The sequence below is a fragment of the Anopheles merus genome, chromosome 3L (assembly GCF_017562075.2).
Source record: "Anopheles merus strain MAF chromosome 3L, AmerM5.1, whole genome shotgun sequence".
NCBI lineage: Eukaryota > Metazoa > Arthropoda > Insecta > Diptera > Culicidae > Anopheles > Anopheles merus.
The window spans coordinates 35,639,207-35,662,395 of NC_054085.1; the positions used below are offsets into that span (position 1 = coordinate 35,639,207).

The 23,189-nt window shown below is 47.3% G+C and overlaps 1 protein-coding gene across 6 annotated transcripts; it reads left to right on the forward strand.

Annotated features, from left to right (window-relative positions):
- Window positions 1-164: 164 nt before the first annotated feature.
- On the forward strand, window positions 165-22,961 carry LOC121599002 (guanine nucleotide-binding protein G(s) subunit alpha). Of its 6 annotated transcripts, none has more exons than XM_041926423.1 (12): window positions 165-264; window positions 4,000-4,982; window positions 18,442-19,085; window positions 19,159-19,320; window positions 19,422-19,518; window positions 19,593-19,713; window positions 19,852-19,980; window positions 20,070-20,249; window positions 20,360-20,484; window positions 20,560-20,633; window positions 20,717-20,863; window positions 20,936-22,961. In XM_041926423.1, exons 3-11 carry the CDS (start codon window positions 18,969-18,971, stop codon window positions 20,861-20,863), a joined length of 1,152 nt encoding a protein of 383 aa, XP_041782357.1. In that variant the 5' UTR covers window positions 165-264; window positions 4,000-4,982; window positions 18,442-18,968; the 3' UTR covers window positions 20,936-22,961. The 6 variants fall into 6 exon arrangements, with proteins under 6 accessions (XP_041782357.1, XP_041782354.1, XP_041782355.1 ...); XM_041926420.1 differs by having other exon boundaries at window positions 224-498; XM_041926421.1 differs by having other exon boundaries at window positions 224-489.
- The last annotated feature ends 228 nt before the right edge of the window (window positions 22,962-23,189 follow it).

The window sequence follows — 23,189 nt, forward strand, 5'->3', positions numbered from 1 at the left end:
AAAATGCACCTTTCCCTTTAAGCATTATTGTCCTGTTGATCGAAATTTGTGCAAAACAAGTTTTACCCATTTTACCCTCAAATGAACGCAGGGGAAAAGCTTAACTAACCCTTACCCTTACTTTGCTATCACTTTTTCCACAGATCTCGTGACAGGCCCGGCTGCCGTGAGCTAACCTGCCGCCTTCGATACACGACCACCCCCGGATAAGCGAGCTTTCACTGCAATCGCAAAATTCAGCAGAGAGTTTTGCCTACTGCGAGGGTGTGTATTACTTTTCGCGCACGGTGAATTCACAATCCCCCCGGCCATTTCGTACCGTGTGTGTGCGTGTGTGTGTGCGCGATTTCGTGCCTGGAGCGAAATTCTGGTTGCTGGAGCACCCTCGTCCGCCCGCCTGCCTCCACCCCCCACCACTCCGTTCAACGCCCGTCAGCGCTGCACACACGCACGAACGGTTCCTGTGAGTGTGTCTGTTCCTGTCCTTTGGTACGAAAGGTACACCACCAGCAGAACGGCAAAAAAAGGGATTCTCCACTGAGTGGAAGAAACATTGGTCGCAACACCACCTCCCTCCTTCCTTTCCCCTTCAATTTTGGCAACCCACCCACATGGGGTGGTGCAGAGCAAAAAAGGAGAAGAAACCCCGTCGCAAAAGTGGTTATCGAAAAGCGCCCATAGGGCCCCTTGTATTACCGTGTGCGTACGTGTGTGTGTGTGTTTTTTTGTGTGCCCGTGAGAAAGAGAGAGGTGCGTGCGTGCGTTCGTGCAAGTATTGCACGACATTACAGGTGTGTCTGTCTCTGCTCTGGCTGCTGCAGCACCTTTGCCGTGTGTGTGTGTGTATGTCTGTTTGTGTATGTGTTTGTTTCGTGTGCGTAATTTATCACCCGTGTTACGATGTGGGGTGAGCTGTTAAAGGGTGGAATACAACTGGAATCGCAGGAAAAGAACAACTTCAACCCCCTTGTCTGGGGCGAGATGGAGGTGAAAAAGAAGGGTGATGAGGGTGGGATAGTGATTTGCCCTCCGTGCAGCAGTAAAACCTCCAGCGCACCCGCAGCTCTAGCAAGCCCGTGAAAATTCGTGCAAAGTGGAAGTAGGCGAGCAGGAAAAAAACACACACACAGACACACGCACACACGACCTTTTGGAACAAAATAAAATCAGCAGCAGTACAAAGAGCGAGAAAGAGAGAGCAAACACGCTAACGCGCTAGAGAGTGAAAGAGAGAAAGAGTGTGTGTATATGAGAGGGCCCGCGCGCGCACTTGACCGTGAGAGGGAGAGAGCGCTGTCGCACGGACGTACAGAGAGAGAGAAAGAGCGAGCGCGCACAGTTTTGCTGTGCACGTACTGAAATGCTGCTTGCGAGTGAGCATGTGTGTGTGTGTGTGTGTAAGCAAAGGAGCGAGAGTAGTAGCAGCAGGCGCACACACGATTAGTACTGGTAGTAGTAGTGCGCCAGTGCGCTTGGTGTAACTGTTGGTAGTGGTAACAGTGCTTACACCACACAGGGCAGAGAAAGATAGCGAATGTGTTGGTACTAATTTCGAGGCAAAAAAGAAACAAAAAAATCAACACTGAAAAGAAAAATGTTATTACGGCGGCGGTGGGTGTTGAGATCGAACACACAGTAGTTGCAGTAGTTTGGCTAGGAGGGTGATTGGTAAGGGAAAAATACCCCCCCCCACCTCCTGGAACACAGAAGGAGAATTTTAAGCTCCAGCTCCGGCACAGGCGTCTCCAAAGCAGGGTGTCGCTGAGAGCGCATTCAGTGTATTCCGTGCGTGTGTTTGACTGTGTGTGTGTGTGATGCACGACTTTTTCCAATTCTTACACGCTTTGACCGTGAAAGTTTCGTTCGTGAACGTTTGCTGTAAAGTAACGTGAAAACGGCCCCAAAGCACGACCGCGGCGGGGTTGAAGCTGGGCTGGAAAAACACCCCCTCGCCCTCCCCGGTTACAGAGGAGTGTCCGCGGCTCGCGAAATCAATTTTGATAGCTCTTGATGTTCTTGTGCCTCTTCGCCCTCGGGTGGGGGAGGGAGGTTCGAACTCGCTCTCGCCCCGTGCCTGTTTTCGATGCTCACGCGCTCTCTCTCTCTCTCTCTATGTGTCGGGCGCTCTCCCATGAATCGCTCTCGCCCTGTTGGGTTGGGGTCCTTCGATCGAACGGGTAAAGGTCGTCATGGATTTCACACAGCAAAGAAGGTGCCCATAGGGAAATCGTTCAGCGCCTACTACTAAACCCCCCCCCCCTCCTCCCCCGTTGTTGCCATCGTAGTCGAAAGGCCTCGTCCGTCCTTTTCGACGAAGGGGTGAAATGGGCAACCACTTCCGTTGCTTTTGAAAGACGGGAGCCAACAGTAGTAGTAGTAGTAGTAGATTCTATGCGCCTTCTGGAAATAGCTGTTTGCATGTCCCCGCGTGTGTGTGTGTGTGTGTGTTTGTGCCCCATTCTTTCTCGTGTGTCCCATCGCTGTGCGCGCGCGTATGTGTGTGTGTGGGAGTGTGAGAAATGGTTTGCTCAAATCCCCCTCCCCCCCCACCCATCGAGCAAAAAAAAAAAAACAATACCAGCAGGCCCCGTCTCAGTGGTTGCGAGATGCAGTCGATGGGAAGCTGTGCACGAAGCAAAGACACCACCTGTGTGCACCCCTCGTGAGGAACGGTTTGGCGCTTTGGGTAAAGAAAGGGAGGCTGAAGCGCCTCTTAGCACCCAGTGTGTGTGTGTGTGTGTGTGGTGTGGGTGTGTGTGTGTGTGTGTGTGTGTGTGTGTGTGTGTGTGTGTGTGTGTGTGTGGTGTGGGTGTGTGTGTGTGTGTGTGTGTGTGTGTGTGTGTGGCCTTTTTGCTTTGCACTCTTGTGAATATCGGAACGTCCCAAAGTGAGAAAAGTAATGGCAAAGCGAGTGAGAACAAAAGTCTTTTGCATCGTTCGATAAGAATCTAAAATTGTCCTCCAAATGTTGCATGCTTGGATGTGTGTGCCTGGGTGTCTCTGTGTGTTTGGTTGTGTGTGTATGTGAGTGTGTGTATTTGTGCAAAGTGTTGCCGTGAGCAAAGTGGATGACAAAGTGTGTATTTTTCCCCCTAGAAAAAGGAGGATTGTTTTGTACTAACGATGTAAAGAGCAAGCGAGTGCGACAAAGTTTGGTGCTTGTGCTGCGAAGAGAGCTGGGAAGTGAGACGGGCACCCATCAGTTTACCGTTTGTACCGTAGAGTAACTGCGGCGTGCGTGTGAACGTTGTGAATGTTTGCGCGTGTGAAAATCACGAGCAAAGTGTGTGCACGAAACACACGCACACTCACACACACACACACACACACATACAAACTGGGAGAGGGGGGTGGCTGGTTCTGCTGACTGGTGTGCGACCGTGAGCTTTGCGAAGCTGTAACGAGTGAGCTGCTGGGTGAGCTGCTGGTGAGAAGGTCTCCAGCCAACCGAGCGTAGTGAGCGGCGCGCGCGTGACTCACCGTGGCGTGAAAACGGGGTTTTCGCGTTTTCCGCTTTTCGGCAGTGCTTTTGTTAGGGAATTTTCCTCTGGAGCAAGTGCACGCTGCTTCACACGGGGAAAATGGGGTGGAAAAAAACTTTAGTGTGTAAGGTCACGCTGAGTTGTCGCGAGATAGTCAGCTAAGGAATGAGGAGCTTTTTTGGTTCAAGCAAAGAAAAACATACCCGTGAAAACTCACGAAAAGTCAAACCACCAGCCGCGGCAGCAGCTGTCTGTGCGTGTCCATGTGTGTGTGTGTGTTTGTTTGTGTGAATGTGTGCAACCAGTGCCTTCCTCACCAACGGTGATTTTCCACGAAAATGAAAAAAAAAATCTAATTGCCATCAAAATTGTATTTTGGTGGCCAACTTGTGTGAATATAGTGTGTGTGGTCTTTCGCTCATACATTGTTTACGTGATTTTTTTTTGTGAATTTTGCCACCTTTTCTTTTCGGTTAACAATTTCATTCCCCCCCCCCCCTCCTGTTTTTTATTGCAGCTTGCAGTGTGCAGTGCGTGCGTGCGTGTGTGTGTTTGTCTGTCCGACGTTCTGATTCCTGCCTAGCCTCCTAGCGCGGAGAGTGTTTGTGTGTGTGAGTGCGTGCGATCAAACAGTAGGCGAGGAGCGAGTGTGCAACACTACCGGATAGGAAAAAAAGGAGAAGAAGAAACACACCCCAGCTCTACTCTGGCAGAAGGTGGGCGGCCCCCGGGGGAAGAGAGAGAGCAAATCAATAGCAACCGGTTGCTAGCTGCTGCTGTCAAACGCGAAACAGCGAAAGAAACGCGAAGAAAAGCGGCCCTAACCGTGGTCATCCTTGATTTTTGCCTTTTATTTTCGATTGTGAGACAGTGTGTGAGTGTGTGTAGTGTCCTGTGTCCTGTGTCTTCTACCCTAGTAAACGGGGAGCAGGGCCACAAATGTAACACTTCACTGCTTTGCAGCTTCTTCCTCTTGACGACGGGACACGGTACCGGGGCAACGAGCGCACCAAGCGCCCGAAGGATTTCCTCCTGAAGACATCTACTTTGGGAAGAATACGGCCTCGCGCACCATCGTCCCTGATCGATCCCCCAGTGTGTGTTTGTGTTGTGTTGCCTACTGTGTGAGGTTTGCTTTGTTACTATTGTGTACCGATTTAGTGCGTGTGTGTGTGTGGAAAGTGTAATGTTGTAATTTAATAATAAGAAAGAAAAAAAAAGATGACGTGCTGTTAAAAGTGCAGTGTAACAGTAAGCTTAAAGTGTGTGAAAAATTAGCAAAATAAGAAGAAGAAACACGTCCGTTTCGGTGTGTGCAGTCCCTACGAGCCTCTGCCGCGATCGTCAGCCTACAATCCGGTTGAGAGATATACCTCACAAACAACGCGACAGCAATTGGCCCCCATTGTGTAGAAATTAACTAGGCAGGAATAATCCTCGAGTTACACAGTAACAGCAAAGCGCGGTCAACAACGCGTATCCTGAGACGAGTAAAAGAAGGTAATTTTAAAAGTGACCGTTTGTTATTCGCCTCTAAGTAGCTATAGTTTCATGTCCTTGAAACATATTCCTTGGAATTGGATTAACTACATTAAGGTGTTAACTACCTTAAGCGAAAGTGTATATGGGACGTTAGGGTAGCATTTTACGTGTCTAAGGCCCCGTTTCCTGATTTTACTGTCGATTTTGAAGCGTAAGACCTCATGCAAGAGCAATTATGGTTGAGATTTGCTGCAAACCAACAGTATAAATTATGTAATAACTTTCCACCTGGAAATGTAATGGAGTTGACGGAAACTTTAGGTAGAATCATCGGTAATCTTAAATTCACCTACTACGGGAAGATTATCTTAGTCCCTGTCCGTAGTCTGTACTAGTGATGGGTAAAATTGGCCAAAACCCGGAGTCGACTCCGATAGTTTTGGAACCACCTTATAATCGACGAACCAGCATTATCCGGTGTTGTTCGGAATCGTACGAAGCCGTTCGGAATTGCGCGAAGTCGTTCGGAATCGTCTGGAGCTGTCCGGAAGTCGTCCGCAGTTGTTCAGAGTCGGAGTCGTCCGGAGTCGCTTGGAGTCGTACGGAGTCGCCTGGAGTCGTCCGTAGTCACCCGGAGTCAGAGTCGTACCAAGTCGTCCTGAACCGACCGGAGTCAAAGTCGTTCGGAGTCGGCCGGATTGGACCTTCGAAACAAAGGCCTGAACACGAAGTACACGCCCAGAGTGAAAGACAAAAAATACAACGAAATTAAATACCTGATCACAAGCACACTGCATCGGACAGCACCAGTATACTCCGATCGACTCTGAACGACACTGAATGACTCCGACTCCGGGCGACTCTGGTCGACTCTGGACGACTCTGGACGACTCCACCCGACTTCGGACGACTCTGACATCGGGCGGAACTAGTGGCTGCCATTTTTTAAACATTCCGAATCATACTTACAATAGTTGGACTGGGATCGACTTCGTGGGTGCGCTCCAGAAAGCACATCACTAGTCTGTACTAGTCATGCTCGCTAGCTAATCGGCGAAAAAGACATCCCAAAACGCTTCTCCCAAAACCGACGCACCATCGCCAGGAATTTCCTTTTGCGAGACCAACGCGAGATCAATATTTATTGCCGTGTTTTTGTTGCCGCCGCCTGTATGAAGTTGTCCAAGCTTTTACGATTCTTTTTATAGAAAATTATTATCGACTATTAGGGGGGTTATAAAAAAGGGTCTCTCTGCTGTGCTCCCAGGTTGCACACCCGGTGGCTGTTTTTTCTTCTTTTTTTTTTTTTTTTGTTTAAACCATCCATAAGTCACCCTTGGAAATGCGAAGAGCAGAGGGAAAAGGGGGAAAGAGGGGGAGAGAACGGCTCAATACGATTAGAACATTTTGAAGCAACAGAGCAATTGGAGGAAAGGGAGAGAGCGAGATTGACGGTGAAGATGGAGAGAGGGGGGGGGAAAGGGAGAGAGAGAGAATTGGGAGAAAGTGAAGAGAAACAAGCAAAGAGTAGAAGTTGGGATGGCAAGAGTGTCGCCCCGTACGTTGACCTTCTGAAAATCGACTTTCTGGACTGCTTGGGGGGAGCGGTGTTGTACATTTCCTTGAGCTGTTTAGTATCCTATGGCATTTTTTAAATACTATTCCTATTTTTAGGACTTTTAAGGACATATCAAGAATTTCAATTCCCTCGTAAAGTTACTTTATAGAATTTGGCCGAAAATGTAAATGCAAACAATAGAGCTTTCGCTGAACATGTTTTAATCCTTGAAGTCTTACGGCTTCCTGTGAGCAATAGGTGACCAATGCCCACCAGCAACAATGTGCTTTTAACTGTGCCTCTGTATGCCTGGTTGTGTGTGTTTGAATACGAGAGAGAGAGAGAGAGAGAGAGAGAGAGAGAGAGAGAGAGAGAGAGAGAGAGAGAGAGAGAGAGAGAGAGAGAGAGAGAGAGAGAGAGAGAGAGAGAGAGAGAGAGAGAGAGAGAGAGAGGGAATGCCTGTTTGTATGCATAAGCTTAGCGTGCACTACACCAGGCATGGCATGGAAGATCATCGACGGAACCACTGTGATTCGTTCACACTTCACTCTCAACATCCAATGAGTGTCTGGTCTCTCGGGGCACACCGAATGCGGCCTCCCCCCACCCAATAAAAGGATCTCATTTTATTGTGGCCCATGCTTTTCCATCCCTGGAATATGGCAGGAACGGCAAGAGATTTGGCTCTAATGTCTCTTCTTCAGTCTTGCTCTGGCTGGCTGCTCTCCCCAAACATCCACCCAACACTGAAAGAGCAGTTTTTCCTCTCTGTGTATGTGTGTATACCTCTCCAGAGCGCTCGAGTGTGCTGGAATGTTTCCTGCTGGACACACTCTTGCAGACGACTGACAGTTTATTCAAAAGTGAAGTCAGTTGGGATTCAATCATCTACAAAAGACAGAAAAGATATCGCCTTGGCTCCTTCCTGTGTGCAAGATATTCCATTCCAACTTTTCCCGTGGCAGGAGAGAGGCCTATCCTGTCAAAAAGGACACATTGGTTCCGTTCTCAGAGAAGCTTGCTCTCCCCAGCGTGTAGGAAATTCATACTATCCCGAAGAGTCAAAAGAGCACCAATGCCTCCGGTGGCACCTCGCCAGAGTGCTCTTCTCATGTAGGAAAGCGAGTGAGAAGTCACTTTCCATAGTGAGCGAGGGTGAGTTTTCCTTCCAACCGTTGATTGCTCTGTTTTTCCAAAGACCAGCAGCTACGACTAGTGAGATGTAACCGTAGTGAGCGAAATGTTGCAATGAGATGAAGAATTTGAGTAGGTGAGACGTTTTCCATATGTCTCCTTTAGGCTATTGTTTGGTGAGAAGCGAGTGGGGAACATAATTCCTCAAGCTGTGTTTGAAATCCTACAAATTGGAGGATTTTTGTGTGTTAAAATATGTATCAAACAACTACCAGTCTTTCGTATCACACTGCCCCATACTCACACTGGCCATGAGAAGGCTGTAAAACCGATGTACTAGAGCGCTTCTCTTTCTCAGTAACGCGCCCCAGCCATTATCGCTCTCAAGGTAACTTCCGCGGCAACGCAGAGAGCTTGATCACGCACGTGCCTCTCTGTGTGTGTGTGTGTGTGTGTGTGTGTGTGTGTGTGTGTGTGTGTGTGTGTGTGCTCGCGCTCCCGTCTATCTTTTTCGCGGTTATCTCACCCCTCCCTCGCTACGATCTTACAGGAGGTGATTTGTGGGAGATTGAATCGTGTGGCTCTTCTTCCAGCCCTGCTGGTCAGTTGCTCGCCCATGTTCAGCCCATGTGTGCCAGCCTGTGTGTGAGTATATCATCCAGATTCAACACACACACACACAAACGCAACGCAAGAGGGAGAGTTGTACGTAGAAGACGGACGAGCACAATAATTGCATCTGCTCAAGCACCAGCGACCATTCTTTAGGGTGCTCTGTTGCTTGTTTAGCCTTAAAGTGCTTCGTCGTTGCGCGTGTGTGTGTGTGTGTGTGTGTGCTGTTGTACACACTGAAGTCAAGTTTTATAAATCCTCAATACAGAAGACATCAAGTGAGGGAGAATGAGAGCGGGAGAGAGAGCGCTAAAGGCTAAAAGATTGAATTAGCTGGAACTGCTCACGACCCTGGTATACTGAGTAGATCATAAACTCAGAGCGCTACAACACACGGGTGAGTTGATCTCCAGCATGTGCCAATGTGCTTCCCGAAAAGCTTCCCAAACTCCTGGATACACTCCTCGATGGGCCAATCAATTGACTGCTGAACTCAACGATGATATTGATAGCTTTTTTTCTTTTCTTCGATCTATGTTGTTCAGAGTGGTCCAATCCACATTGATTGCCACGCGGTGTTAATACACAACTTCGTGTTTGACGCTAGGATTTTTGTTTTTTTTTTTTAACTTTATGGAGACGCCTAGTGGTTGGTAGATTTATTTTGTTTTATATTTTGTTTATGGTTTCAATTAACACTAGAATGTACAGAGTGTGGACAAAAACTGGCATAAGTATTGCTAGATACGAATGTATTATTTATCTATTATCATATCAAAAATTAATTATGTGTCATCTTTCTTTTCTTTTTATCATCTTTTGATTTATTGATGTATAAGCTTTTTAAACTACAAGATTCAAGCAATATGCGGTGCTAAATGCATCAATTAAATGCTTTGCATGGCATCATCTTGTCAATCCATACAATCGGAGGAACTTAAACCGGTTTGTGAATCATGCATTCGTTTTATATTCCCCATTGCGCAGCTAAAACACTCCCAAAACGACTTGCAAACAGCATCCATAAACATGAGTCACTCCGCAAATCATAACACCTTCAACCCGTTCTGGTGTCCTCTCCTGTTATCAATGATGAACAATTTCCGAAACAAAAAACAAAAATGCCGATTGATTGGTTTCGTTGTCACATGCGTTTCTCATACGCTTTGTGTCTGGTTGTTGTTTCAAAACAAGGAAAGGGGGAGGGGGGTGGTTTGAATATTGGACAACAATTAATTCTCACTCTTGGTCTTTGGATTTGCTGTGCGTGGAGGCGATGAATCATTGATTCCGGTAACATCTGGATTATAATATGCGATGCTAATGGCTTTGTAAATAGCTGTCAGTCGCGGTAATGAATGCTTTCTTCAAAGCTGGCTGCTGGACAGGAAGAGGAACTGCATCGCAGCACATCTGCTAATTATCGCCCTCGAAATGCATAATTAACAGAAATCTTATTCCCAAGCATCGACGCGATGACTCAGAGCCCTACGCGCTGGTTCGCAGTTCGAAAGGGTCCGTCCAACTTTCGACCGTGATCATTGTTGTTATTGTTTGCAATAGAGGCGACGACAGCCACCTCCGATGCCATTGCCCAGACGCCTGCTGCCATCCAATCAAGACGTCGAGGTCGAAACAATGATAACGAACAGGTTTTACACGAAATGTGCTGCAACGGGCCCCGATAGTCAGATTTACGGTCTAATAGGGACGGAGCTTCACTTTGGCACATTGGCACCGATGACTAACAAGCGCGCGCGCACACACACACACACACACACACGAGTGTTTGTGTTTGTGTGTGGGCGGGTGCTATCACAGATGATAAGCTTGCAATGACGTTTTGAAACTGGCTAGGCTCTGGTGGTCGCTTTCTTTGGCTGCAATTTAGAAATGGTTTGATGGTCTCGTATGTGTGAACTTTAACGTTACAAAGACATTTGCTTTGCTCACAATACTGCCTCAAATATTCATGCAGCATATAGAGACGAAGGTCGAATCAATGATGCATTTTGTTGTGGTTCGTTTGTTTGGTAAGAATTTCATAACATTGAAGCAAAGACCCACGATTGTGGGTATTTCTCATTCACACCATTTCATCCAACAAAGCAAAAAAAAGGCAGCTTCTCTCCCTTACTCTCGGCTTTCGACTCTCAGCTCGGGTGCCTTAGGGCAAAAGGCGCACAAAAAAAGGCTCCATCGTCGTTGAAAAGGAAGGAAGGAAGCAATCGTGATTGGAGAAAAGACGGGAAATCCGAGAATCCATTCCGAACCTTCAACCCAATGCACACTATATCCTTGTTGTGGGGCGTCCAAATGAACCCATGGGGGGTGGGGTTTAATGATTTCCTAAAAAATCTCACCGACCATGTAGCCACGGGGTTGTTTTTCCCACGCTTTTCTTACGTCTCATTTGCTGCTGCTGCCGCCGCCGCTGCTATGTACTACGAGGTACGGAATGGGGAATTCGACCCGTGCTTCTGCTGCTGCTGCTATGTACTACGAGGTACGGAATGGGGAATTCGACCCGTGCTTCTGCTGCTGCTGCTACTATATTCGTCCCAATGTGCCCGCGCCTGCTCATTGATCCCTTTTCCTCGGTTGATAACCGGAGGCTCAATGGTTGGCCGCTTAAGGCCGATTAGGTGTGCGGCGGATTTGACTGATTCGCGCGGGGCCAGGTAAGCCCAGAAACAACATCTGTTAAGCTCTTTCCCTTCCCTGTTTTACCAGCAATTTAATTTCTCTCGCTGTGTCCTCGCTTTCTCTTCTACTGTTTCTACTGTCTGTCCTGCGGTACTAACACATATCGATTGGATATGTTTTTGCTGCCATTCTGCCATCTCTTCGGCTGGACACCGAGCAATAAAAACAAAAAAAGATATCCACCACACTATCACTACACCTGTGCCATACTTTATAGCTCCTTCCTTCCTGGACGGCTCAGCAAAACGTCAGTCTCAGAACAGCACTCGTGCGTGTGTGTGTGTGTGTGTGTGTGTGTGTGTGTGTGTGTGTGAGGTATCTCCAGCCCACGTCTTTTGGACCCGAGTTTGGCGTGCATGTACGCAATCAGACCGAATTGAGCCCGGGCACGAATGGGAAGAATAGTGCACTTCCCCCAACCAACCAACCAACCAGCTAGAGACACACGATGGGGCACGATGACGATAAAAATTATCTTTTATCTCTTAGCGATTCTTCGGCCCATGTCGTCATTTGCGGTTAGGCTGGGTGGGTGAGTGGTGGTGGTCGTGTTTGGTGACGTAACGTACGTACATCACTCGTACGGACGCAAATTTTGAATGAGCGGGATTGGGGTGAGTGGGAGCGGGGGGAGGGGGGGCTCTATTTATTTTTGGAGCTTTTTCCCTCATACTCTCTCCTCCGTTTATCTCTCTCTCTCAACTGTGGTTTTCGGTTCGAGTGTTAGCAAGAAAGAGCAACCCGACCGCCGCTTCTGCGTCGCCAAGCTCATCAATGAACGCAGGTGAAAATACACCGCCCAGCCACCCAGCCACCCAGCCAGCCAGTCCGTGGACTGGAGCGAAAAATGGCAACAGTGAGCTCGTGGGTCGTGGGTGTTGTTTCTCGATTGTCCCATTATGTTTTTGTTGAACAACTGAAAATAGTATTGTTTTGCGTTGTTTCTTCCCGCTCCTCCTTGGCTCGGTTACGAACGACACAGCGGATGACATTTTGAGATGGATCGAAAAGCGCTGTAATCGTAACGATTAGTTTGATCTGCCGGTCAACATTACCCTAGAACCGCCCCCCCCCCCTGTTCGCCCGCGGGCCTGTACAATTTTCTAGCGCATTGCGCCTCTGGATGCCTTTGCGCTATCGATTCGCGTGAAAGCTCATGCGATCGGTTTCTCTCGAGCACCGGGAATATGGCTACGGAGAATCTGATTTTTCGATTAATGGTACCGCGCGTTCTCGACTGCGTAAAGGGGGATGGGGGGGGGGGGGGGGGGCAATGTTGAATAATTAATCGAACGTTTGGTTTGCGTTCGTTTGCCACTTTTAGAACGGTGGTGGGCTCTCTTTGGTTGGTTGGTGGTGGCGGCGGCCGGTGGTGAGTTACTGAAACGAGATTACGGTCTGGGAGTGTGTGTGTGTAACTTGCTTGCCCGCTACTGATTGAATTCAGTTCTTTAATTATTGATTTTCAATTCTATATCCTGTTCTGTTTCAACGAAAGCAAAGGATTCGCTCAAATAAAGAAACAGTGGTGGGTGGTGGGACATGGTGCTTGAAAGATTTACCGTGTTTTGTAGAGCTGTTCATAAGTTTAGTTGTTAGTTTTTTTAAATATTGAAGTTTTTTAAATTAATCGTTTTTTTTCCATCCGACCTCAAGCACAGTGAAGCAATCTAGTTCATTTAGTATAAAACAACTGACATTTTCTATAAATAACATACGGCCCAATACATATTCTCTTATTTCTTTCATCCATCCGGAAGCAATCCATAACACATAATGCAATTGATTAGCGTAAACCACAATAACTTCCACTTTCGGGGTAAAACATGTATACGACATCATCCTGGCTGTGTATGCCGTGTAGCATTGAACCTTTTAATTTCACCTTCCCAGCATCGCCATGAACGCGCCCGCGTGCTTCAATGGTATATGAATAAAACCCCTTTTCCTTTTGTGGTTAATTGTGATATTTTAAGGGAAATTTGTTACCATTTCCTATGAAGTGAAATCCCCCCCCCTCCCCCCTTCCTCTCGGTCTACATGCCAAAAACGGAGCAAATTGTGTGCACAGCGTGCAATGACCTCAATGCTTGAGTAAAGTCACGTTTGAGCCACGTTTAAAAATGGACGGATTTTGACGAATCCTTCGAAATTGTACTTCGAAAGGTCAGCTCTAATAATAATTGAAATTGTTGTGAGGTTACATACGGCAAATGCTGCTGACTGAAGCAGAAGAAGTGATCAAAACTAGCAGAGCAAATGAAATGGCAAGGAAATTCGTACCACAATCTTCAAACTTCCAATGGAGCAGCCTGGTGGTTTGTAATATTTTATTCAGAAAAAAAATATGTATTAGTCAACATATTACATGATTTTGGGATTTATGGATGAAATTTGGTAATATTTTACATACTGTTAGGGGTAATCTGTCCTGTGCTAAAATCGGCTTCCAAACTTCACAGGAGAACCACAGTTCCACAGATCATACAGTGCTTACATACAGAGTTTCGCAATTTTATTTCGACGCGTTTTGTAAATATTAATGCTTCGTTAGTTGATTCGTGCAGTAAGCGTATCCATCGCCTTGTGTACAGGTGTCCATTCAATCGCTAAAGCTCAGTTTGTTTCCGCCCGGTTTCCCTTTTACAGCACGTTGGACACCGTTTAATCGGGCTCGTGTTAATGTTGTTAACATTATATTTGCCACCTTACCCACCTTGCGTACCTCTGCCCCACTGGACTTGAGTTAAACTGCCGTCCAACCGCACCAAAACATCGCGGCCACCAGCACCACACGATGATCGTGTCATTCAGTTTGGATGAATGTATTACACCCAGTCGCATGGAAAGGTGATGTGTGATAGATCGTTTGCGGTCGGTTGAGGGGATCGGTCTTTTGTCTTGGCGAAAACAGCAAACTGTTGATGATGGCTTTGCACTGCCCACTCGATATACACAGGGGAAGGGTAGCACGGTTGGCATCCGCTCGATCACGATTGGAAGATTGTGGATTGTGGAATGGTCGGTGGAATCGTAGATGCGTACTGGCGACGGTTTTGCATTGGCGATGATCGTCCACGGTCGACTTGTACAGTCCGGTCACATAATCGTCTCCCTTCCGCTGGTCTCTCCCCTTCTGTTGTTGAGTGTGCGATCGTGACCGAGACCGAGTCGGGCTGCAGGAAAAGGAGAAAGGCGGCCTGTACGTATGGACGAGACTGTTAAACTGTGTGTCTCCATTCCACGTTTGTTGGCGCGCGAGTTTGGTGCCCTGCGACCGTCGTCGTCGTCGTCGTATGTGTGTGGCGCATGATCGTTTTTGTGCCCCCCCCCCTCCCCCCCTCCCTGCCTCTCGCGTCCCTTTTGGGTGGGGTTGGGTATTGTCTCGGACGGCGCACACAGATCGGGCCGAGATGTGGAGTGAATAATTGAGTTGAGCCAGGAGAAAGGATGCATTCCTGACCATGATAGATCATCCGGTTTCATTGATGTGTGCAAAACAGCGGCCCTCTTGTTGGCTGCATAAAATTCCCATTTCGTTGTGACAAAATGCAATATTCATGTGCATTTCTTTTGGTAATATTCATAAAACGCGACAATCATTCCTTCTCTTTACTAGCTGGTAGCAATTTTGTTACATTTCTCTAAATGGGTAATGTTCTTTGCCTACGACAACACTGCATAATTGTTGGACGAAACCATTTTAATGCAAATACACAAGCGGCCCACCTTCCAAAATTGCTTCTCGTTATGTGGCTGCGGAATCCTAACCTAACCATCAGCAGGCACACGTAACAGTGCTTCTTCCTCATGGAGAGGCACACGGGTGGGTGAGAAAGAAATTGAAAGAATCATGTAACATTTCACCTAGCTCGCCTTGCCCGGTGACCTATCGATTAATGCTAATCAAGAACCGAAGTGCATTTCTGTATCACCGTCGATCATCAGCGTGTGGTGGAGTAGCGGTAGTAACAGGGGTAAGGTGACTACTTGGGAGGAATGAGCCAAGCGAACACGGTGATAGTTCTCCCCCCCCCCCCCCTCCCTATTTCTGTCAAATGGAAGGGAGAAGGTGTAATTGAGAATCGAGCACGGTGCTGCTGCTGCTGGACTGGAATGTGCAAAGCGATGGTGCTGATGGACGACGCCAGGAACGATGGAGAAAGGTCCGTCCGGCGAATGTGTCCAGAGGTGTGTGTGATGGGGCAAATGGGGCCGTCGGATAGAATTCTATGGCGTGCCTTGCTGGCTTAGACTGCCGCCAGCAATTATCTATTTGTTTGCGTACTGCTTGAGCGAGCCCGACAGCGATGGAAGCTCGAGACAAATTATCGATAGTTGTGATGATGATTGCACGAAAGTGTTTGGTGTGCTCCAGTGTCCCCCAGAACCCGATCCAGCGGGGTTACAATTTGCAATATTCCACCAGCGCGACCAACGATCCTAATGGAATGGTAGTCTAATGGAATGTTTGGGACAAAACTGTAACGTAATTGTTGCGGCCTTTCTCAACATTCTATTCATTTGCAACTTATAATAAATGTTATGAAATGTATGGAAAATTACCCAAAGTTGTTCGCAACTGCAACAGGAGGTGCGTTAAAATTTGTTGTCCAGTTTGCGTGACTCGGCTCGTTTGCAATCGGGGACCACCTTCGCTCGATCTGTGAGTGTCGTCAACACGATAACTCAATCGAAAGTAAAAGAGGTCAAATCAATGATCAGCAGTCCGTCGTTACGATGATGGTCTGGTGTAATGGTAGCAATTGCAATCGGCAAACCCAGTCAATTAGACTCGGTTGGTGTGTATTATAATGTTTAAATATCGAAGAAAAGCGAGAAAATATGGTTATGTTCTGTAATGAAAACATTAATTAAGATTTAAAATTAATGCTAAGGATTTCAAACCGGTCATTAACTTCAGTTTTATTATAAATCGTGTTGATGGGAAGCTCTAAATATTAGCTTTCCATTCGCTTAATTCGACAACAACGTTCGTTGAAAAAGCAAACGATTTTGCAACGCCCGCTCTGTTGTGTTGAACGTATGGTCCTGTGCAAGTCTGCTTGTTCTGCCACACTACAGGATGTGAGTTCAAGTCCCCTACTCTTGACCATAAACAAACAGTACCCCACTATTCGACAAAGGTTTTTAATGGTACGTTTTTGTTCAGCTCGCCTACTACCCGGTTGATGCGGCTTTTGTTTGTGTTGTTTGTGCCCCTGTTTGTGAATCACACATTTTTGAAAGGCGAGAATAATTGTGCGTAAATGCACTCGCCGCCGCTCACCTCATTGCACCACAACTCCCTCCCACCTCCAAAGCAGTCATTATCATCATCATCGTTGTCCGCGCACATTCGTTTCTCGGTTCAAGGGACGAGGTGTGGGGGTGTAGTCTCGAGTGTGAGACGATGCTGACAACGTTTGTGTGTAAGTGTACGCTGCCCCGCACACACAAACCAAGATGATGTTTTCAAAACCGGATGAAAATAGTCCGGATAGCGCGCAGAGGGAGGGCGGTGGCGCTTTTTTGCTTTGCGATTTTTTGTCGCTTCTTCCTTCTCCATCCACTCACGCGGCATTTGTGGTTTGGGGGAGAGGGGGGGGGGGGGAGATTCTAAACCACAAATCCTCCCGCCTCGCTCCATCCACCCAGCACCCAGCACCATGCCACAATGCTTCAAAGTGGCCTGTATTGCAGGGAGAGTGGGGAGTAAAGAGGGCGAGACGCGGGACTGGAGCGGGATGAAAGACAGGTGCTAGATAATCATAGATGCGGCGATGGCGGACACACTCACACAGACACTCCGAGCGACAATCGGTGCGGATATACGACGATTGATAATACGCTGAGCAAATTTTCTCACATTGCATAATTATCAACAGCAGCAGCAGCAGCAGCTAAATGCCGCTCGCGCACCAACAACTGTTGCAAAGCAAATCATAGCTGAAATGTGTGCTGAAGGTTGTGAGAGTAAGAGAGAAAGAGAGAGGGTTTGAACAGCCAGATAGCGCAAACGAGAGATAGAGAGAGCTCTGGTGAGAAGGAAACCAAAGGTGGTGAAACGAGATGATAACATGGTTGAAGTGTACTATTAAAAAAAAAGAGGGTAGCGCAATTCCTGGAACACAGGCCACACATAGCTGGATGAGCGGGTGATGGTCTGGAGGGGTTGGGTGGGCAGAAACGTGTGCGTTTAAATACTCGTGCGACTCACTGCACCGAAGTGCATTTTGAAGTGCAGCTAATAAACTAACAAGCATATGAAAACAAACCTGTGCTGTGCGAGCGGGCTTGTTGGAGGAGATGGCACTTGAAACATGGTTTATATACCGAGTTGGCTCGGTAGTACTAATAAATCGTTGATCGCCACGTTTGATCGTTCTGCGACAAAGTAGTGAACGAATCGAATCTGACAAGATGAGCTCTGTTTTGAGAAAACTTCTTGCTCGAGATTTGCAAACATTTGCAAAGGTCATTAAACATTTGTAATTAAAGGTTAATTATGTAGTTGCCTTGTTGTTCTCTGCGTGATACAATTTTTAGTACATTTTAGTACTAATGTAATAAGAGATGTTAACAATGATTGATTTTACTGGAGATAACTTTATGCCATTGCCAATGTTATTAGTTTTATAAAACTTTCAATTGATTTGTGACAAATCTACTGGGCCTGATGTAACGAAGGGTTAATAGTTCGATATAGAGCCTTTGATAATTTCGCACCTGGAATGAGCACCTCGAACCTGCAACGAGAGGAACGGTACAATTGGAGACGATTATATTGTTATTTATAGTATCCATATCATGCTCGAAAGGCTTTGCAGTACTCCGCACCGCATGCAGGCATGTGCCCCCGGGGGCGGATACATTATTCGCCTCGTATCGCATCGCTTCTCCGTCGTCAGGCCGTTCATTAAGAAGGCATCGGGGTCCGGTCTACGCGCATTTCCGATCGCGTGTGAAGTACCTTGTGCTGGTGTTGCCGCCTTCCTCATTTCGTTTCACCTCTCCCAACCTGCAACCGACACGCATTTCTTTCCCAGCAAAGGCAAAAGATAGCCCTTTCGCGTAATCGATGACGGGTGTAAACTCCGGGTTCCTTCCCTTCCACTCCCAACGTTGCCCAGTAGCAAAGTGGATGTAGTAGAAACGTGGACGGAGGGCGACATAGAACCGGCAATCAGCCGTAGAGGGAGAGAGCAAGAGAGAGAGACTTGCGCGCCCGGCACGAGGTTGTGCACACATTTCATTAACAAGTGCATCAGGTTCTCCTAACGTCAGCAGCGTCGGTTAGAATTCGAACTGAGCGTGCGTGATCTAGACACACAGTGTGTAGCCTTCCTACCTTGCATTACAATTTCATACACACACATCCACACACATCCACATATGTACAAGCAATCTCCGACAATTTCCGACGATTGTGTGACTCTAATGTTTCGATTCTTCTTATCGTTTCAGAGTATCAGGCGAGGAGACACCGGAGTCTGTGGCTGTCCGTAGTTGCTGCTCGGGACCCCAACCTCTGGCAGTGTCCCGAAGGTTGCACCGATCTTCACGAACAAGACACACGAAACATGAGCGTTTGTGATACAGTGCGATTGGTAGTATGCGGCACATCGGATAGAGAGCAAAAGGCTTAAGGTGTGTTAGTAACTGAAACTTGGAGTAGGAAACGGATTGAAGATATCGCCGAAACATCAACCAGAAAACGTTCTCAATCCACACCCAACGAAGCGGTTGTAGCTGTCCAAAAGGGGGCTTTGCAAGACAGATCCATCAAACGGACAACAACACCACCACCACCACCACCACCACACACCGCACCAGTAGCAGCAGTAGCAGCAGCAGCGACGAAGACGGAGGGTTCTCGGGAAACATCGCACCCCATCTAGACGCTGGCTCGCAACGGTGAAGCGCGGGGGGCCGAGTCTCCCGATACGTCACCGGAAGGCGGTGCCACCTGCTGGTGGGCGCCCTGGTCAGCGATGGGTTGCTTCGGCTCAGCCGGATCGAAACAGTCGGACTCGAACAGCTCCGAGGATACCAAGAGCCAGAAACGGCGCAGCGATGCGATCACGCGGCAACTCCAGAAGGACAAACAGGTGAGGGGAAGTCTACGCATGGGGATGCGTCGATGGAAAACGCCTTTAACTCGATTGCTGTTCCCAATTCCAGGTGTACAGAGCGACGCACAGACTGTTACTACTCGGGGCCGGTGAGTCCGGCAAGTCCACCATCGTGAAACAGATGAGAATATTGCACGTGAACGGGTTTTCCGACAGTGAGCGGAAGCAGAAGATAGAGGACATTAAGAAGAACATTCGTGATGCTATCCTGGTGAGTAGGGAGAGGAAACAGATCGATTTACCCCATGCTTGTCTGTCCCCTGCCTTCGACTTAGAGTATTAATTCATTTGCTTCTTCCCGTCCACCTGCAGACAATTACCGGTGCAATGAGCACACTGACGCCGCCTATTCAGTTAGAGAAACCGGAAAATCAGGCACGTGTAGACTACATTCAGGATTATGCGTCAGGTAAGAAGCCGTAGCTAAGAACATGGGTCGTTTCGCGTACTAAATCCCTTCTTTTCGTTCACTCTACCTGGTAGGGCCTGATTTCAATTATCCACCGGAATTCTACGAGCACACCGAGGAGCTGTGGAAAGATCGCGGTGTCCAGCAGACGTACGAGCGATCGAACGAGTATCAATTAATTGATTGTGCTAAATAGTAAGTTGACAGAGGAAGCCGGAAGCCACCGTCTCAAAACGGTTCCACGCCACTGTCGCTCTTCATTAACCTCTGTGCGGCTGAATTACGGAATGTTGTTCTAACGTGTTCGTGTTTTGCTTCCCTTTCTGCTACCAGCTTTCTGGATCGTGTTAGTGAAATCAAGCAGCCTAACTATACTCCAACCGAGCAGGATATCCTGAGATGTCGTGTGCTAACCTCTGGCATTTTCGAAACTAGGTTTCAGGTTGATAAAGTGAATTTCCAGTAAGTAGCGCCCGCGGCAGCCGGCTGCAATCCGTTTCCCTGCGCTTACATTCCCACATTCACGTGCCCTTTCTTCCCACCCGAAACAGCATGTTCGACGTCGGAGGGCAGCGTGACGAGCGGCGTAAGTGGATCCAATGCTTCAACGATGTCACAGCAATCATCTTCGTGACGGCGTGCTCTAGTTATAATATGGTCCTGCGCGAAGATCCCACACAAAACCGGCTACGGGAGTCGCTGGATCTGTTTAAAAGTATTTGGAATAATCGGTAAGCAATGCGTCCGCGGTGGTACTGGTACTGGTGGCACACATTTGACAGTGGACAGCTGCAACAATAACGTGGGGCTTTTTTGTGTTTTTGCTCCCTTTTCCCTACAGATGGTTACGGACTATATCCGTTATATTGTTTTTAAACAAGCAAGACTTACTGGCCGAAAAGATAAAGGCAGGCAAGAGCAAGCTGTCCGATTACTTTGGCGAGTTCAACCGTTACCAGACGCCAGGTAGGATGCTGGTTTTGCTGTGTTGCTGTGCTGCATAGCTCATACTAATATTGTTTTCATTCCACCTACTTTTAGCCGACGCCGTGTGCGAAATGGGCGAGGATCCAGAAGTGATTAGAGCAAAATATTTTATAAGGGACGAGTTTTTGGTAAGTTGGGACGGTGTGGCAGATGCTTGCTACACTTGGAAGATATGTTAAATTCAACTCCTCTTCCCTGCCCCTCTTTGCAGCGTATATCGACAGCGAGTGGCGATGGCAAACACTACTGCTATCCACACTTTACCTGCGCTGTAGATACGGAAAACATCAAGAGAGTTTTCAACGATTGTCGGGACATCATTCAGCGGATGCATCTGCGGCAATATGAGTTGTTATAGGTAGGGAAGGATCTTTCCGTCCGTTTGTAGGGTTTGTGTTACTATATTCGTTGTTTTGTTGCTTCTTTTCAGATATACTTAATGATTTCGATACAACAGCAACTTGGTCGTCTCATTTTAGTTGTGTCTATCGTGAAACAAATATCAAACCTAGCCAAACTATACTAATTTTATAATAAAACAAATATTTGATTAGGAATTAATCAAAACAAAAAAATGGAACATGCATAAGCACACAACAAACAAGTACACACACACACATCCACACGAATACACATGCCTCTAACCATCCCACACAGTACACACATACACACCCTCCTCCAACCCTCCATAGAGAGATGCATAAGATCACCGAGATCGCGCAACTACACCAATGTTGCTCTGAGCACGTGCGCAGTCACGCAAACGAACAACGTTTGGACGAACAAACGACGACACAGTGAACCCCCCGCTGCTCGGAAAACATACACCAACTGGTGACATTTACTGGTCAACCGGGTCGTGTAGACCGGGGGAGGCAAAAAGGATCCCAAAAAAAAACATCCCTATCGGAAAATAAGATTCGGCCATGATGGCATCGTGTGCGGAGCCTGTGGACGAACACGCGTGTGCGTGTGCGTGGTGGTGCAATCAATACTAGGCGCTGTTCGGGCACGCTAATGCTCGAATAAAGGCAAACATTTAAAATCCACCTCCAATCACACATACACAGACAAAGAGAGAGAGAGAGTAAGAGAGAGGCATTAGAAGCAACAAAGTAACAACTGCCGTCGAATTGCGCAAATTAGTCAAAAAAGAAGGAGCAAGAGCAGAACAAAGCAAAGGTGTCACGTGTATCTCGTTGCAAGGGTTGCAAGCAAGGCAGGATAAGCAGCGTAAGTGGGGAAACATTATCCTCCCGCACCCTCTACCCACGAACTAAACCAAATCTAAAAGCAGAAGTAAAAAGAAAAAGAGAAGAAGAGAGAATACAAGGTTTAGAGCTTGCACTCCTTGTAAACTAATGGTTTGATCGGGCGGGCGGCTACGGATAAAACAGACGCGCGCATAACCACAGCACAGTTTCTCATGTTCTCGCTGATCTGCTAAGTGTCTACCGAACACGACCAGAGATAAATAGAGAGAGAGAGAGAGAGAGAGAGAAAGATAGGAAGGTCGAACAAAAAGAAGAGGGCTGCTAGAGGTAAGCCTTTTGTGCAATAAAATCGGTGGGTGTAGAATTAGGTTTTAGTGGGATAAAAGTAACTATGAAACAAACAAATCCCACCCCACAAGTACACGTACACAGACACACACTCACTATAAAGAGGCCATCGCCGCCCGATCAACGTAACGTGGTGGTGCGCTGTACAGAGGAGAGGGTTAGCTGTTACCCCCGCGCTCCGGGTGCGTGTGCAAATGTAAATGTGCTGGCAAAAGGGTGGAGACGATACACTACTTTCCTTCCACCAAAAGGCCGCCATTCGTTACAGCAGCAGCAAATGCTTTAGTAGAAGAAATCGTTCCACAAACACACACATCCAGCATACAACAGTAAAAGCTCACTCGACACAAGCAAAACAGTGTAGGCAAAACGAGATTCGTGACGCTGCTCCCTTCACAGCTTCCAGTTGGCTGCTTCCGAAGGAGGAGAGAGAGAGATAATTGTAGTTGCAGAGAATGAAAGCTTCATTGTGCAGGCAAATCATGATACATAGATACACACACACACATATACACACGCAGACACTCATACACATAAAGTGCAACACTGTTCTGTGAACTGGGTAGCAAGATAGGACGAAAGAAGGGAAAGAGAGAAAAGGGATGTAGATTTAGTAATATTATCGCAACGTAGCTGTTGGAATTTCAGTATTTCGCTCTCATGTTTTATAGTTGTTTGTTTTGTTTGTTTGTTTGTTTTATTTTTTGTTTGCTAGTAAGCGACTAATAAGCCCAGGCGCGCCCATCACACGCATCTGTTGTGTGTATTGTTGTGGTAAAATGTTGTTATTGTTTTAAATCTGGCCTGGTCCAACACCGCTAAGCAATGTTTAGTATGAAAGGAAAAGAAAACAGGTTCGGTCCTACTCCCCCCCCCCCCCTCAACACTTACACACACATACATATACACAGTAAAACCAATTATGTATTAACTCTAGATCACCGCATGCGCCGCCATAAGACTCTACCTTCTATTGTTTATGTTTAAAAAGAGAGAAAGAGAGAGAACGAAAAGCAGTAGGTCTCTCACAACCCCGTGAAAGCGTAATGCGTGTAATATGCGAGCGAGACGAGCGCGAAGAAGAAAGAAGGAAGGACTCTGTTGTAGAAGGAATTTGTTATT